This window comes from Ixodes scapularis, unplaced genomic scaffold, assembly GCF_016920785.2.
Source record: "Ixodes scapularis isolate PalLabHiFi unplaced genomic scaffold, ASM1692078v2 PGA_scaffold0__279_contigs__length_252992795, whole genome shotgun sequence".
Taxonomy (NCBI): Eukaryota; Metazoa; Arthropoda; class Arachnida; order Ixodida; family Ixodidae; genus Ixodes; species Ixodes scapularis.
Window position 1 is genome coordinate 37,027,121 of NW_024609835.1, and position 16,053 is coordinate 37,043,173.

The window sequence follows — 16,053 nt, forward strand, 5'->3', positions numbered from 1 at the left end:
GTATGTATGTTTGACATAAACCTAAGTGGTAAAAGTCTGAAAAGCTGTGCTGATCCGTGGAAGAGAATTCGAGCAAGGTCGATCGAGCTACCCGAGCGGCGTCGAGCGCATCGCGGAAGTTATGTCGTACACTCGTTGACACTAGGGATGCCGCGAACTTTTTTCGAACCGAAGTTTCGATGATCGTTTCAAGCGGTTCGAAAGGTTCAAAAGATTTTGAATATTCGATTTTTCTATATCGTAAAATTTGACGAAAGTCGAATTTTCAACCTTGTTAAACTAGGAAGTTCGACGCTTTTCGAATCGTCGAACTTAGTACGCTAAAACATTCGATCCTTTTCGAATTTACGAACTTAATACGCTGCGAAATTCGATGCTTGTCGAACTTTCGACCATGATAGACTAAACGAATCGATGATTTTCTAACTTTCGAACTTTTTGCTGTAAAAAGTTCGAAGCTTTTCGAATTTTCGAATTACCTACGTTAAGGATTTCGATAATTTTCGAACTTTCGAACCTGCTATCAAGAGAATTTAAAATTTTTCGAACTTTCGAATCCTGAAATGTCAAAAGTTCGACGAACTTCGACCTGTTAGGGTAAAAGTTCGACGTTCGTCGAACTTCGAAAGACCGGCGGACGGTTTTATTTGAATTCAAGTAGTGAGGTACATTTGTAATTTTTTTTTTCTCGAATTTTTACATGCGGTGCTGCGTTCCTTACGAAAGACAATGCCGGTTTTTTTTTTTTTTTTTTTTTTTTTTTTTTTTAATGTTCTGGTTTTCTTAGTTTTAAAGAAATAAATTCCCGAAGGGGCGAGGAAGGACGACAGTTTTTTGACGATTGTCGTTTGTGCCATATTTGAAGCGCGCTATAGCCGAAGCTATTTATGGTAGAGATGTTAAACTTTTTAAGAATGATCTATTTATAGCCTAGGAAAGTGTCGTCTTAAGATGTGATGATTGTTATTAAAGATGAGTTTCGAAGAAATGTCCCAACATGTATCTACGGGCAATTATGCCCTAAACTTTTTTTTTTCTTTCGTCTAAATTGTGTGAGGTATCGCATTTAAATTAACACTACAGAGAGTACACTACACTCTAAGAAAAAATGGAGGAAAAAAGTAGCAACGGCGCGTCTTCCCCCCTTCTACTGACGCGCCCCCGAGCGGAAACGAGAAACAGGGAGGAACGAAACGTCTTTCTCCTTCTCCAGGCAGACGGGAGAAAGCTTTCGCCCTCCCGACTCATCTTCTTTCGGTTTCGTTTTTCGAGCAGGTCGCGCACGTTGTTTAATAAATAGCTGTTGAGTTGATTGAGCTTCAGCGGCAGCAAAGGCCGCCTGTAATTCCGTCTTCTAGTCTAAACGTGCAGAACATTTCGGTTGCGTTGACGTTTTTATCACTAATTTTATCAAACGAGCAAACGAAGCCGCTAGAAACAGCCAAGTTCCGGAGCAGTGCCAGCAGCGCTACATACACTGGGTAAGACGGCCGTCTCCGATTTTAGGGACACACGCGGACCTACAGCAGTGAAACCACGAGGAACTGTGTCGACGTTTTTGACGTTATGGAAATCTCAGGAACTGCGTCCAAGACAGGCAGGTTTTGCTGCCGGCAGCCTGGGTGCCTTCCGTCCTGAGTTCGGTTCTGTTTTCCGATGCCGAGGGAGGAAAATGAGAAAGAGGCGGAGGCGTCAAGGGAGCATGGGTTGTGGAGCCTACGCGAAATACTTTCTACGCGGCTGACGTCATGCCCTCTCCTACCCTTCTATTCTCCATGGTGTGCAAGGTGCCAAACCAAAACATTTGTGAATGGATAGTAATAGTTTTGTACTTTGTGACCGACGGTAGCTTGCGCCACCTAACCACTGCGCCAAACGGTCATGTTGTTATCGCGTTTTTGACGACAAACGCGCTGTCAGTGAGCGCGACGAGCACTAAAATAACAATATTTGCAGGAAAAACGCGAAAAAGCCCAAAAAACGCGACAAGCGACTGGAAAAATTTACCAGCGACTTAGTGAAAAAAGAAGCCCAAATCCGCTTATAATAAGCGGAACTGGTCACCCTGGATGCGACACACCCAACCCACCGTCGTGATTGCGCCCACCACATCCGAAGGCGCAGCACGTTTTCATTTCCCCTGGTAACACTGCCCCTTGGACAGCGCTTGATCAAAGCCGACCTCTAAACCATACAAGACAAAAGCAAAACGTTCTTTTCTCTCTCTTTTTTTTTTTTAATTAGCAATTACGCGAAGGACTTACGGCTACAGCCACAGCTGCTACAGCAAGTCCGCCATTGCCGTCGCCGAAATGTTTACATCCGCGATCCCCCCCCCCCGAGGAGGCGGAGCTTAGTACAACCTCCTCTCCCACCTTCACACCTCCTTTTTATGCGCTGAAGACCGAAACGTGCCTACTTGCAAGGCGCCATTGAAGACACAAAATACAAAACGCTTATCGAAGAACATATTCCAACCCCCGCGTCTTCAGGCATTGCTTGCATAGCCGACGATCTCATGCCTGATGTTACGTCACGCGTAACGGCAGGATGTCAGCCATTGACACTCGCGAAATTCGGGGTGCAGTTTCTTATAGCGAGTTCGTTTCACGGCACTCGTGCCCACGCGTGCCCACTCGCAGCGTGGAACGGGTTCGTTTCGGCCGGCACTCCACGAGTGGTTGCACTCTCCGAGTTCGTTTCAGCGCTCACACCACTGACACCCCACGCGTGCATGCACTCGCTGCACCGAGAAAATCGGGAGTGCGCCAGTGTTGCCAGACGGAGAAAAAAAAAAGTCAGCAGATTGATCCCCAAAAAGTCAATAGATTTGCACAAAAATCAGTAGATTCTACGAAATCTGCGTTTTGCCATGTTTTGCTATTTCCATTAAACCATACTTCATAGAAATAGTATGGAGTAACAAATAACATGGTAATAAACATAAATAAAAATGAAAAAAAGACCAGTTCTCGAGTAATTCGTTATGAAGGACAAAATAAAATGGCACCGCAAATGTTTATTTTTTTTTTATTAGCATTGATTAGTTTTGCGATTTCGAGGATTATTCTTTGAAATCGAGACTGAGTCACTTTTGGGATTAACAGATGAGGGCAACAGTGCGACATCCACCTGTCGCTAATATTGAAACGAAACCAAAACAAGACGTTCCGGCAAGTGAGTCCGTACATGTCCGATGGAAGTCCTCTGCAAGCTGCCATTTTTCCTTTCCAGGGCTGTGGAAGGTTTTTGACTCAACGCTGTCGGCGCGGAGCACTGTTGAGGGTACGCATTGTCTGCTACGGGCACATTTCTTTTTCGCCTGTCTCAAAGTTTGCGTTCAAACGTGGAGATACTTAATTCGTTAGGTTTTTAAGCCACCGAGGAATAACATTATATAATTTTCTTGCCAGAGCCTGCCAATAAAAGGAAAGAACCGAAATTTGGATGTCGATCCGTTGCATTCCGCCGGGCGAATGAATGAAAATGGCAGCCCTCTCCGTTCAGCTGGGAGCAGCCGAGAGTTCACGCGCATGCGCTCACACCTCTCGTTCTGCGCCGCAGGCTGATTGGCTCACTCGGGAGAGAGACGTTACGGCGGCGAGATCATCGACTGGCCAAACTCTCCCCCTATATGTCTCTGGCCCGGATGCCACCGTCGAACCTGCTCTGGGTGAATAGTTAGATGAATATACGGCTAAGTCACTCGCATAGGACGGGCTTCTGGGCCATCTAGCCAGTGCTTCATTTTTAATTCTGGGAGAATATGAGTTTCCTTTGATGGGCGACCCTGGGAACTGAAGGGGCCAAAAAATAAATTTTAATATTTTTACTAAAAAAAATGTCAGTAGATTTTCGTTTTTTTCAGTGAATCAGTAGACCCGGAACGAAATCAGTAGATCTACTGATAAATCAGTAGACCTGGCAACACTGGAGTGCGCCAAAATGCAATCCCGTCATGCCTCGCTCCGGCAGGGCCGGCGAGGAGCGGGAGCAGACGACGAGGGTTCGTCTGCTACGATGTGTCGCGGAACCGAACGGGAAAAAAAGTAGATTTTCTGATAAAAATCGGGTCCCGCGGGCCACGAAATCAAACGCGAGCTTGAATTGTGAGCGTCTGCTATTTCCCGAAGAAAGCAATTGACAACCCGTGATTTATTTGCAGGTTTTAAATCGCTCTGTTGCCGTACAAACGCTGAAATATACCAGTGTGTAAAGAAATGCTCAAAACAAACGTAACAGCGGCCCCCGAGATGTCTATCACCATCCGTGTGCGGGTGAAAAATTTAACATTTGTCGACAAAACTCCCCCAGCAGAAACCTCTGACTACCCAATAAGCATCAGAGAAAGCTAAAGATGGTAACTTTACCCGAGGATTGGGCAACATCATCATGCTTAACATTTACCTACGTCAGATAACTTGCCCCGTCGTATTTTGTTCGAGAAAGCTCTCGTTCTCGACGCCCTCACCAAGGCTAATATCTGATCCACCTATAATGACGATCCAAATCGAAAGTCCCAGTTTTGCTGGATATTCCAACAGGCTAGTTTTAAGCCGTACCCTTTCAGTGGTTCACGCATAATACCATGCTCAAACGGATCAAGCTTCTGCTCGGACAGCATCATCAGTTTTCTTCAGTGTAAACGGTTATAAGAATAACCAGCTGCTTTGTAGACAGCTGGTTGCGGAAATTTACGCCGTCTGTAACTACCTCTACGGCAGCCGAGCTGCTTGAAGTCATCGCAACTATAAACTACAGGTTGCAGCGACCAACGTTCGTAGATAAACGTTGGTAGCGACTGCATTCTCGCATTCCCACGCATCACTCCGAACAGAAAGGCGCTAGTTTCGGTTTGAAGTCGGTACCTTTTCTACAACATAGATGGCGGCAGCGTCAGTCTTCTGCACTCGGTGCATTTGGCGAGTTCGTTTGAGTCCAGTTTTCCGTGCAAGACACTGGCGAAATTAGGGGTGCAGTTTCTTACACACGCTCATGACTAGTTTAATTAATATCCGGACATTATATATCAAAATAAAGATGACGTTTGTCTATATGAAGGCGCCCTCGACGTAACGAGCGCAAAAACTTAAAGGGGGCCCTGCAATCATATTTAAGCGTCTACCTTTCTTCTTTCCAGTCATCTAGCTGTGTTAAGAGATTTGTGTTTGTCCTTTATCCTTCTCCAAGGATTATTTTCGTCATCAGATACTAAGCTAATAAGAACAAAGTTTTTTTTTATTTTTTTTTTATTAATTAACACACACAATCAGACATTTTAGACTTCACCAGGTGATGTGTTTATTCTTCGCCGTTTCACAGGGGCCTCTTGGTGATAACCAGTGGGCTTCCAGGACCGCTGGACACAAGTATGGACTCCAGCAGGCGACGTAGACCAGCAACTGTCACTTCAAGATGGCGCAGCGCCTCTTCCACCGGTGCCACCTTTGCCTCGATTGCTGACAGCCGAACCGAGATCATATCGTCACGCATACCGAGCGACGAGCCAACGAGGACAGGAGGTGCAGGGCCCACCTCAGCGTATCCAAGATACATCCTCCGCCTCGAAATCACAATGGACTTCAAAGTCGTCAGAGTCAGACATTGAGCTTCGGTTGCAGAGAACAGATAACCCCTACCGCCTTTTAATTTCAGGTCTTTCGGGACTTGAACCCCAAGAGCACGTACCACCCCGCTGAGAGGTAAACAAACCTAATCAAAAACCGCGGTTCCGCGATTTCGCCGTTACCTCGATGGCCATTTGGCTGTAATAACTCTTCAGGACGGACGTCCGGAAGAGTTACTGCAGCCAAAGAAAACTGCTAAATTATAAATTTAATAAAGACAAATTATTGCTATACAATATTTATAAAAGGTTATTTACAAAGCTATTTTAGTACGAATTATTTAATCCAGCTAATTTACTAGGGGAAGTGGGGGAAGGACGGAGCGCAGTAAACAACACGTTTCTTGACGACTTGACGAACTTGACGACGAGAAGCACATGGGTGCTTCAAAACGGCATCTTGACGGCGTGATTATCGGGACGGATGTTTAACTCTGCTTCAGAATGGCTTCTAAGGCAGATCTGAAGGAACTGTAAGTCCTCTGGTACTTTCTTTCTCAACTAAAGAAAAAATGTTCCTTGTAAACATCCGGTCGACGTGATTACACGCTTTGCAAAACACGACGCTTGACGATACTTTATTCTGTAAACGAGGGGTTCCTAATCTTTCTGGTCTTGAGAAACGCCTATCTCTTGAGTGACGGCCGAGGAACCGCTCTCGAACTCGGCATTTATGCGCCGACTTAGTGCAGAAGCGTACAGAGCTTGTAAACAGTAATACACATACTTTTTGAATGGTATGACTCGTGCGTCAAAAGATGACTAAAATCTTCTAAAATCATGCTTAGGTAGTAGGGACACTTTGCTTGGGAGCAGGGGTGGCCGATTAAATGCTTGGGAAACGCTGGAGGGTGTTCTGGGAAACTCCTGGGTTTCTAGAAAATCGGTTCGACAACTCGTGCTATAAACAGTACGCGCAGCAAGTATTCGGGGTCGCAGTATAAGGTAGTTTTCATTACAGTGTGAGACAGTTCAACTGCATGAACTTCTACATCCTCTAGGTTTACAAGTTTACATTTTTCCTAACTCCAATCTTCTCCCTTTTTGAATGGCCATTGGAGCTAATGACATTTCTCTTCATTTCCAGGTTCAAAGTTCAGGCGAAATACGATGCCTTTTACACCGGCGGACACGTAGAGGTCAGTGGAGTCCCCTTTCTTTGCGATGTTCGCAATTGCACACAAAGTGTTTCACCTGCCAGTAGTTCCCCAGTTCCCCGGTTCCAAATGCAACTGGCAGTTTTCCCCTCGAGTATTAAAAAGCCCGTTGTAAAAGTCCCGGTCTCACCTTCCCCAAGCAACGAAATCCCCGTGCCCAACTACTGTAGCCTGCCTCCCTTCCAGCATTGTTTTTTTGATCAAACGCTCTGTTTTCTTGCGGTGATTCTGGATCAGTTTGATCTTTTCAAACATTGCAATATTGTTTGACGCTTATGTACAGATAGGGATTGATAAACTATTCGCAAAACTATCTACACTACTATGATCCCACAAAAGTGCTTCATGAATGTGTAAATATTAAGATTAGCTTTCCAGGGGGCGTTACCAATGTCTTTCATCATAACGGTCAGAAATATCGGCTGATTAACTTTTAAGTTTTATAACCACAAATTTTGATCATGTTGCGAAATGTATTCACCACTGCTAAGTATATTTAACAAATACTTCTTTGTATTTCGTGGCAAAATGTCCTCGCTCGGGCAGCAGAAGTTCTGTGTCGATAACTGTGACCCCAAGGTCTGAACAATGAATAGAAAGACAGTGCAGGTGTCTGGGCTTGACCTGAAACAGTCGTGCAGTAATAAAGAGGCTTGAAGCTATTGTCCCTGACGGGATAAAAACTGCAGGGAGGAGTTTCAGTTGTCTACGCACATCCAAAGCACGGCGAAAAGGAATGAGTGCATGGTGGAGGCCGGGCGTTCGAAAGAGATGCTCTGCTGTTTTCACCTTGTCAGTGGGGAATTGGTAAGAGGGTAGGCGTACAGGGCTTTTGGGAACCGAGGATTATGAGGTAGGAGTGTTTAAATTAACTTATTTGGTGCACCATGCCTCAACAACTAATGTTACTCCTGCTTCCTAATGTTTGTCGAGGAAAATGCCAGCGCTTTTGTATGTGTGATCTCTAATCTCGAAGAAAACACGTTTTTGCATGGTAGTAAATTGGCTGCGGGATAGAGGCGCTGTCACGCTTAACTTTCGAATACGTTGCTTTTAGTGGCCAGGAAAGGGCGACCATCTTTACTGTCAGCATGGCACCAGTGTCAAGGTTCTTAACGTCGAAGACGGCAAAGTGGACAAATGCTTTGACTTGGTAAGTGACCGCAAAGCCAGCCTTCCTTCACTCTTGGTGTGACGCTTCCTGCTCCTTGGCGACTCTTTTCTCGAGTAGTAATGCAGATCAGATTAAAAATCTTGGGGAAGCAAGTATGTTTTTTGTGTATACAGGGTATGCTCTTTTATCGAAAACAAATTTTTCTAATAAGAAGCCGTGAAAGCTAGACAAATGCAGTCTGTGCAAGGGAGTTACACAGCCAGGTGGACGTATATGTTCAAGAGAGAGTGGAACTAAGAGATAACTAATTAACGCTAGCCCAGTTTTTTAAAACAACTTACTGTAAAATACTGGGCAAGCGCCCACTCAAAATTTAGAGATAATCGCGAAAAAATGGGGGATGGGCGCTTGTCCAGTCATCAATTTTACATACCCATGTACTGTGCATATATTCTCAGACCTTACAAATTTGGGTATGGGCGGATGCACGGTATTCTACGGTAATTAAGATCGGTCCAGTTTTTAAATATCCTGGATTGGGCATGCAGTTAGAGTTAATCATTGTCAAGTTTTTGCCTTGTAATCTGTCAATACTGAAACGAAATGCGCGATGCCCGCCGGCAGGACAACCCTTGTTTGATGCTGGAGGGTCACATGTTAATGACGAAATTTGTGTCACAGCGCGCCGGAGCTGATTGCAGCCGGTGCTCCGTGGCTGTCAAGCTAAAGCGATAAACAACATTGTCGACCCTGTCAAGTTGCTTTGCTTGTTTTGGCTGCTAAGGTGTCTTATCGCTTTAGCTTGCCACAGCCATGAAGCACTGACTGCAATTAGCTCCTGCGCACTGTGGCTCTCCAGCATCAAATGAGGGTTGTCCTTCCGGCGGGCATTGTGCATGTGGTTTCGGTACGGACAGATTTCCAGATCAAAATTTTACAATAAATAATTCCAACTATGTGCTTGATACAGAATCTTTAAAAAACTGGGCTGGGCTTAAACATTTATTGCCTCCATTTCTATAATATAAACACGCACCCTAAAATGTCTAATTAGAAATTTAATTAGGGATTTTTCATTAATTAGTCCTTTTTTAGTTGCATTTTCTTTTGAACATAATGTCCGCCTGGCCGTATAACTCACTTGCACAGACCACATTTGTGTAACTTTCACAACTTTTTTTAAATTTTTTTTATCTGTGTTCAACAACAACAACAAAAAAAAACAACAATAAAACAACACCCTGTATGTGTTGAGGACAAGTTAAGTTGGATACAATATTCGCGACTCCAACGAACTATACACGTTTGCAAGTCCGGTCTCAGGGCGCCGCCATCTTCCTCAGTGGGGTGCGCTCTTGGGCGCTGCCATAATCCGATTACGACGCCTTAGCAAGGCTTCGTAATCGGATTATGACTCGTCCAAGCGCAACCCAGCCAAGCAAGATGGCAGCGCCCTGAAGCCGGACTTGCAAACGTGTATAGGTGGTGCCACTCGTTATCCAAAGTGGCGGTTATAGTGGGGGTCGGAGATGTGTGCCGCTGCTGAGCCTGTCTAGTGTGCTGGCTTCACTGAGCAACTCAAATATTTTCTGGTAATACGAGGAAACTAGGGTGTTATGAGTGCAGGTCACCTCATTATCCTAAAAACAGAAACGGTGTTTAGCGTAATATTTACGCCAGGAGGCACATTTTAATTCTGGAGCGAATTTAAGACTAACATCTACTTTGGATTTAATTTCTTGGTGTAGGTCTTAAATTCGGATTCTTCCATACCTCAAGATGTGTCTCACCTCCTGATTATTTAGAAGTTGTTCGCAGAGACTTTATTTTGTGACATACATGTTCGATTCAGGCAATTAAAAATATTTTGGAGATTTCAGTGTTCCTTTAAAGAGAGGGTCTTTCACACACCTTCGAGGTAACATAGAATATTGTAGTTGTTGAAAAAATCAGTGCTGATATTTCTGCGTTCTCGCAAATAATGAACTGCGGGCCTTTTAATGGGTTTTGGGTATTTAGATGATTAATTGCTTTCACAATATTTTTAGCACAAGAATAACAGAATAAATTAAATTCTTACAGTATGTCCACAAAACATATGAATTAATAGAGGCTGTTCTCACTACAACAACCCAAAGACGGAATCTGAGTCAGACGGCTGAATTGTGTTTTTTTTTTAAAGAAACACGTGACTCATAGGACTTTATATTGAATCTAGTGTTTGACTGTTTTTTTGTCTACCTTGATAACGATGTCAGAGTTTCTCATATGCTAAAAAGAAAAACAAAAAATTATACCTTTCTGGACAGACCATTATGGTTAAATGGCATATTTTTATGATTGTGGCATTAATTGGGGCATACATTTGTATTTGTATTGATAATAATAATATTAGAATTCAGATATTTTAATATGCAATTTTTCGAACTCTAATATAATTTGTTGCTTATGATCTAATTTCAAACGCGCAAACAAGTTTGACAATGAAAAGTGTGCTAATTATCATCACTGGTGCCAAATGCAGCATTTTTAATTGCCAAGTTATAAAATAAAAATAGTCTAAAATCAATGAAGACATTTTTGCTAATGTGAGAAATTCATGTAAAATTACATTAATTGTGGATAAAACGTATCTTGCTATCAAAGTCACGACTTTTGACAATCGGCAAGAGTTAAAAAGTTGCCGCCAAAATCCTTCCAAAACAAAAACCTTAAAATAAAAAAAATAAAAATAATTTTTTTTTTTTTAATTATTAGTTTTTTTACAGCAGTTAGTTACTTTCGTTTTTATGCGCCGTCATTTTGCCAATCTTAGCCTTTCCAGTTTGAAGGAACGCCTACCTGCTTGCACGTCTGCTCACTGTAGCATGTTGCATTGGCGTTGGAAGCTGGTAAAACAGTTATGAGTTTTAGTATGGCATATACGAGCGAACACAAGCACTGTGTGTTTGCCTGAGCCCAAGATAGAGGTCTTGGATTGGCGCATGGCGGTGAGGCGCACGCACAGCGTGGGGCATGCAACTCAAATGCAAATGCACAGTGCTTTTGTTTGCTTCTACATGCGATACTAAAAGTCTCTAGTAAGATACAATCCCATATCGGCTGCAGCACTACATTGGGACAGTGAAGAGTGTTGTTTGCATACGGAAATGACATTCGCGAACCATGATCGCGCGCAGTTCTGTCGTGCCCGCTGGGCTGGAGAATCGGGGGACCCTCACCAGAGCACTTCTTGTTTCCGCCGCGGAAGGGCGAGCAACGAGCTGGAGGCGCGAATACACCTGCATTATAAACCCCCCTCCCCCCCCTTCCCTCCCTCTCTCTCCCAAAATAATTTTTGGGTGTGCCACTGGGTGGAGATAGACTTTTTAGTGTTTATTTTGGCAGCATTCAATGTCACGAAATTGGCTCTTATTTGCTTGAGGTTAAATTGTCAATACTTTATAGAATATAAAATTAAAAAAAAAGACTTGTCTAAAAAAAAATAACAATGAACAATATAAAAAAAATGTTGTTATGCTAAAAAAATTAAGAACTCTCAGCTTAGTCTGATTGCTTCAGACTTTAATATTCTCATTGTCTATCTTGGGAACTTGATATCTTTACAATGAATCAGTACTTACATTCAAACTACCAATTCTAGGCATTTATGTGTACCTAATATAATTTGTTCATTACTGAGAATATGCACTCATAACCATATGCAGTTTCAAACATTAAAGTGAATAGCTGTGCAGAGAAACAGAGCTATTGCTTTACATGTAAAAAGAATTCAAGATTGCTGGAAGTTCAGGTCTTTATCGTTCAGAGATACAACCATATCCTGGTACTGACAGACAAATTAATTAGTTCCCTTATACATAATGACAAATACACAGCGCAAAAGGACAAAAAGGGAAGAGACACACCGGATAGAACAGAGCGCTGTTCTATCCGGGGAACTAATTATTATTATAATTAGTTCCCCTTGAAGACCCAAAGGCATAAAATCAAGTAATCACTAGGTCGTTCCATTGAATTTGAGTATTTGAAATGAAACTTCAATCTGGTATTGAACCCCAGTATTCAATCAAAGAAGCCGCCTCCTTCCCCAATCTCCCTTTCTCTTCCCAATTTTCATTTTGCTGGAATTAGCTCCCGAACTCGCTGAATTTAGATGAGAAAAAAGGCAAAGTGCCAGAATGAAACTGCCAAATGCGATTGGTTTTCAGCTGGGCAAGGAACACTTTTTCATGTTAGATTTTAAGTTGCTGCTGAAACGTAAGGTAGTGCACTTTCCTACTGTTAGCTTTCAGACGTGACAATATTGCATCTTTGCCCGCTTCTGCAAAAAGATTCAAATGTAATATGAGCAACCTAAATGGAATTCCAGGCAGGATCCTCAGGCTTCAAGAGGTTCTGCAAAGGAATTTCTATTTTTGGTTTGCGAATCTTTCTCTCGGTCTATCAGTACTTGTGATTAACTGATTGTAAATGGCAACCTTTGTATTTTTGCACAACGAATCATTTCAAGGTCTTGAAAAGCATGTGGACGTGAGCCAATATTCTCGATGACAAACCTGAATTCTAAATTTCGTAACTTCCAGGTAATTTGAATGCAACTTAGAAAGTGGCTGCTGCAGTAATTTCTTTTGCTTCAAACATACGCCAGTTTTAGAAGCAGAAGATACCAGTTTTCTGCTCACGACAAATATGAAAATTAATTTTTTATTGTGCCTTTAAGTTAAGTATCCGTGAGTAGTTCTTCAAGCAAAGTGATTTTATGCTACTTTATTGTGTCCACTGGTATTTATGTAGTGAACGGTCAGTCTACAACCACGCATGAGCCGAGGCAGTGTCTGCACGGCCTCTATGCATCGATAGTAGATCTAATGAGGCCCTTCTCGCAAAATTAATTTTCCGCTACTGATATACAGCAAACATATTATGAACAGTGAAACAGAGCATAAACTATGCTGTTCGCTGGTGTGGGTGGCTGATCAACTATAAACAGGTCTTGTGCACATATAGTTTTTCAACTTTAAAGCTAGGACCTCTTATTTCTGTCAGCTAGAACATGGATGTGCATTTTATTGCATTCCGGGCACAGCTAATCTTGTAATCATTATGTGATTACAAAGTATATATTGCATATTAGGGAGAAGAGGAGGAGGTGACAGCATTTGCGGTGAGCCCAGATGAGGGAAGCTTGGCCGTGAGCGGCCGCAACGGGCTGCTCAGGCAGTGGGACCTGGAGGCTGGCTCCCTGACCAGGACATGGAAGGTGGGTTGCAGCTTGGACAGCTTGGGCTTTGGGTGCCTGTCTCTCCGCCTGGGGGTGGAGTGCTGGGCTTTGGCCGCAGATAGCTTGGCACTTGGTCTGGAAAGATAGGTGGACTTAGATGACTTGGGTGTATATTTCTATATGAAATATTAACTCAGGTAAGTGCATGTATTTAGATTATACTGTAGCATAACTGTGTGTGTGAAGCCCACCGATTGAGCCATTAGCATAGCATTGTACTTCAAGACGTAAGAATAAAAATGCAAGAGGCAGAACACCGAAGACTACACTCTTCTTTTGCTGAAAGAATGTTCTCATCTATGCTCCATCTCTTGCATGTTTTTATTCTTTTGCTTTGAAGTTCGCTTCCACAACATGCTCACTCCGTCCATAATATTGCTTTACAAAACATTGGGTATCACAATGTAATGACCGGATGTGTCTTAGCAAAGCCGCCTGTATACTCTGTGCCTGGCAGACGGAGGGGAGAACAATAGCGGGCGCCGTCGAAAAAGTCGCGCGCCACCGCCGCCCCCGATCGTGGGGGCGCCACCAACGTTGCCGCCGTAGCAGACGACGCGAAAGGCGCAACGCGTTTAGAAGCGCTGGCAAGCCATGCCAAAATGTTTAAAACACGAGTTTTAGCTCCCTCGGGCGTACGGCGAGTGTAGCTACACGATCTGCATGCGCTCGCCTTGCGTGTAAGAAAGATTCGAAGTACGTTAAAAAAAAAGGTACCAACGAACGCGCGTGCAACATTCTATTTCATCTAGAACTTTTTTTTTTTAAATTACTGGTGCTGACGTTAGCACGTGCTGCGCGCGTACTTACAGTCCCCGCATGCACCTATACTTCGTTTCACCTAATGTGCGAGCGAAGGCAAAGCTGGAAGCGCGAGCACGGAAGGTCCGTGCGTTCAGGCTTTGCTCGAGCGCGCAAGCTTGAGAGAAACACACAAACGCGCTGGTCTCGCGCTTCTAGCTTTGGCTTCGCTCGCAGCTAAATTGAAACGAAGTGTAGAAGCTTGGGTAATTTAGCACAGCATCCTTTTGAGCCGGGTTCTTTCCGTTTAGTTCTGAGCAAGGCTCTTGTGTAAGCTCTGCGTTTTTACAACCGCAAAAATATGCCAGAACGAAACGAAGTCGAAGCGTGCCGCTATCTTCGGGTGCCGTCAAGTAATCAAATTTGAAGTTAAAAAGTGAAAGCATGCAACCCTTGCGATAGTTAATACTTGTTGAGAGAAACTACATGACAGGTCATTTTCGGAATTTTCGCGCACCAATATCACGAAGTTTAAGCAGTGCGCATGACGCAATGGTTCTTTGAACTACGCGCACATGCGTCTAAGTGAATTTATTCATTTATTTATTTATTTAAAATACCCTCAAGGTAATAATACATTGAAGAGGGGAGTGGACATCAAAATAATAATTACAATGTGCACGTGTTAGTAAGAACTCTCTTAAACAGAACAATATCAGTAATATTAGGTATGAAGACGGGAAGGTGGTTTCAATCTAATGATGTTTGGGGAATAGAAGAATGTTGAAACAACGGAGTTTTCAAATTTGGCATACCGACTTTATGACTATGATCAATGCGAGCAGAGATATAGAATGGTGTGATAATTAGTTTACGACGAACGTCAGCATTTTGATGAAATATTTTATGGAAAAGACACAAGCGAAAGATTTTACGGCGATGGGTTAGTAATGGCAGACCTAAATAGGTTTTTATGCTTAAAGTAAGTATAAAACAAATGTAGTTCTGAATTCCTCTAGCATTCCCTTTTTTGTTTTCTTTGAACACTTGTTACAGAAAACAGAAGTGTATGAATCGGCAGTTGGAATATTTTAAATTGCTCTATTTATCCCTCAATTATGCATGGGTTTGAATTCAATAGTTCATAATTCAAAAGGCAATGTTTTATTTATTGGCTCAAGCAGTATGTTTTCAATGGACGTAGAAACGCAGAACGGGCATCAGATTCTAACTCTTGGCCAACAAGAAAAGCAGCAGAGCGGAGAACGATCGGGAAGAGAAAACAACACGCTTTTCTAGGCGTGAACGCAAGACTTTCCGACGGGAAGAACCCGACGCCACACGCAGCTCCACTCACGCCGCTGCCGAACGACGCCGATCCCCAAATGTGCGTGACGCCGTCTCGCGGCTGACACGGGCGATAGGAGAGGAGGGGGTGAGTGAGGGAAAGGAGGAAACACGACGGCCTCGAGGCGCGCTTCTGACAGGCACAGAGTATACAGGCGGCTTTGGTCTTAGCCACTGCATAGGGTGGTTATTTCGTGTTACCTTTCTGAGGTGCCTGTTGTTGTTTGTTGGCTGATGTTGATTACAAGTGGAGGTTGTCCTTTTCAGTCTTTCCACACAGGCCCAATCTCCTGCCTTGTGTTTGATTCGAGTTGCACTCTGCTAGCGAGTGGTGGCTGCGATTCCACCGTGAAGGTCTGGGATGTTGTCCGTCAGTACTGCACACATCACTTGCGTGGTGCTCAGGGGGTGTTCAGGTAGGTGTGCTTATTGCTAATGCTGGCCCTGCTTCTGACATTACATGATTTAGATATGCCACTGCTAAAATGGAGGTACGTAGAGCTATGCGAGTCGTTGTAGAGGAGAGATCTCGTGCCCCTGTTCTTTTTTGAGCAGAGCTCTTTTCTCAAGAATGTTACACGATACCTTGTGCAGAGTTTTGTAGGTTTTTGTGCGTAAGTATCTTAGTGTGCTGTTAGGCGTTGCACCCGCCGATATTGATGATGAAATGTTTCAACTTCTATCGTGTATGTGTGTATGTCTGTGCATCTGTTAATTCATTACTTTGACATTTCATTGCCTGACTTTATGAAATGCCTGGTACTCAGGCATTTCATTGCCCGAG

At 43.4% G+C, this 16,053-nt stretch overlaps 1 protein-coding gene across 1 annotated transcript in view; it reads left to right on the forward strand.

Moving 5' to 3' along the window:
* The first annotated feature begins 5,951 nt into the window (after window positions 1-5,951).
* LOC8034069 (transducin beta-like protein 3) overlaps window positions 5,952-16,053 on the forward strand; it is a 54,950-nt gene continuing 44,848 nt past the window's right edge. The window contains exons 1-5 of the mRNA XM_040208214.3: window positions 5,952-6,099; window positions 6,714-6,765; window positions 7,841-7,936; window positions 13,035-13,160; window positions 15,537-15,685. Coding sequence (XP_040064148.2) covers window positions 6,071-6,099; window positions 6,714-6,765; window positions 7,841-7,936; window positions 13,035-13,160; window positions 15,537-15,685 — 452 coding nt within the window. The 5' untranslated portion in view covers window positions 5,952-6,070. The remainder of the gene's footprint in view (window positions 6,100-6,713; window positions 6,766-7,840; window positions 7,937-13,034; window positions 13,161-15,536; window positions 15,686-16,053) is intronic.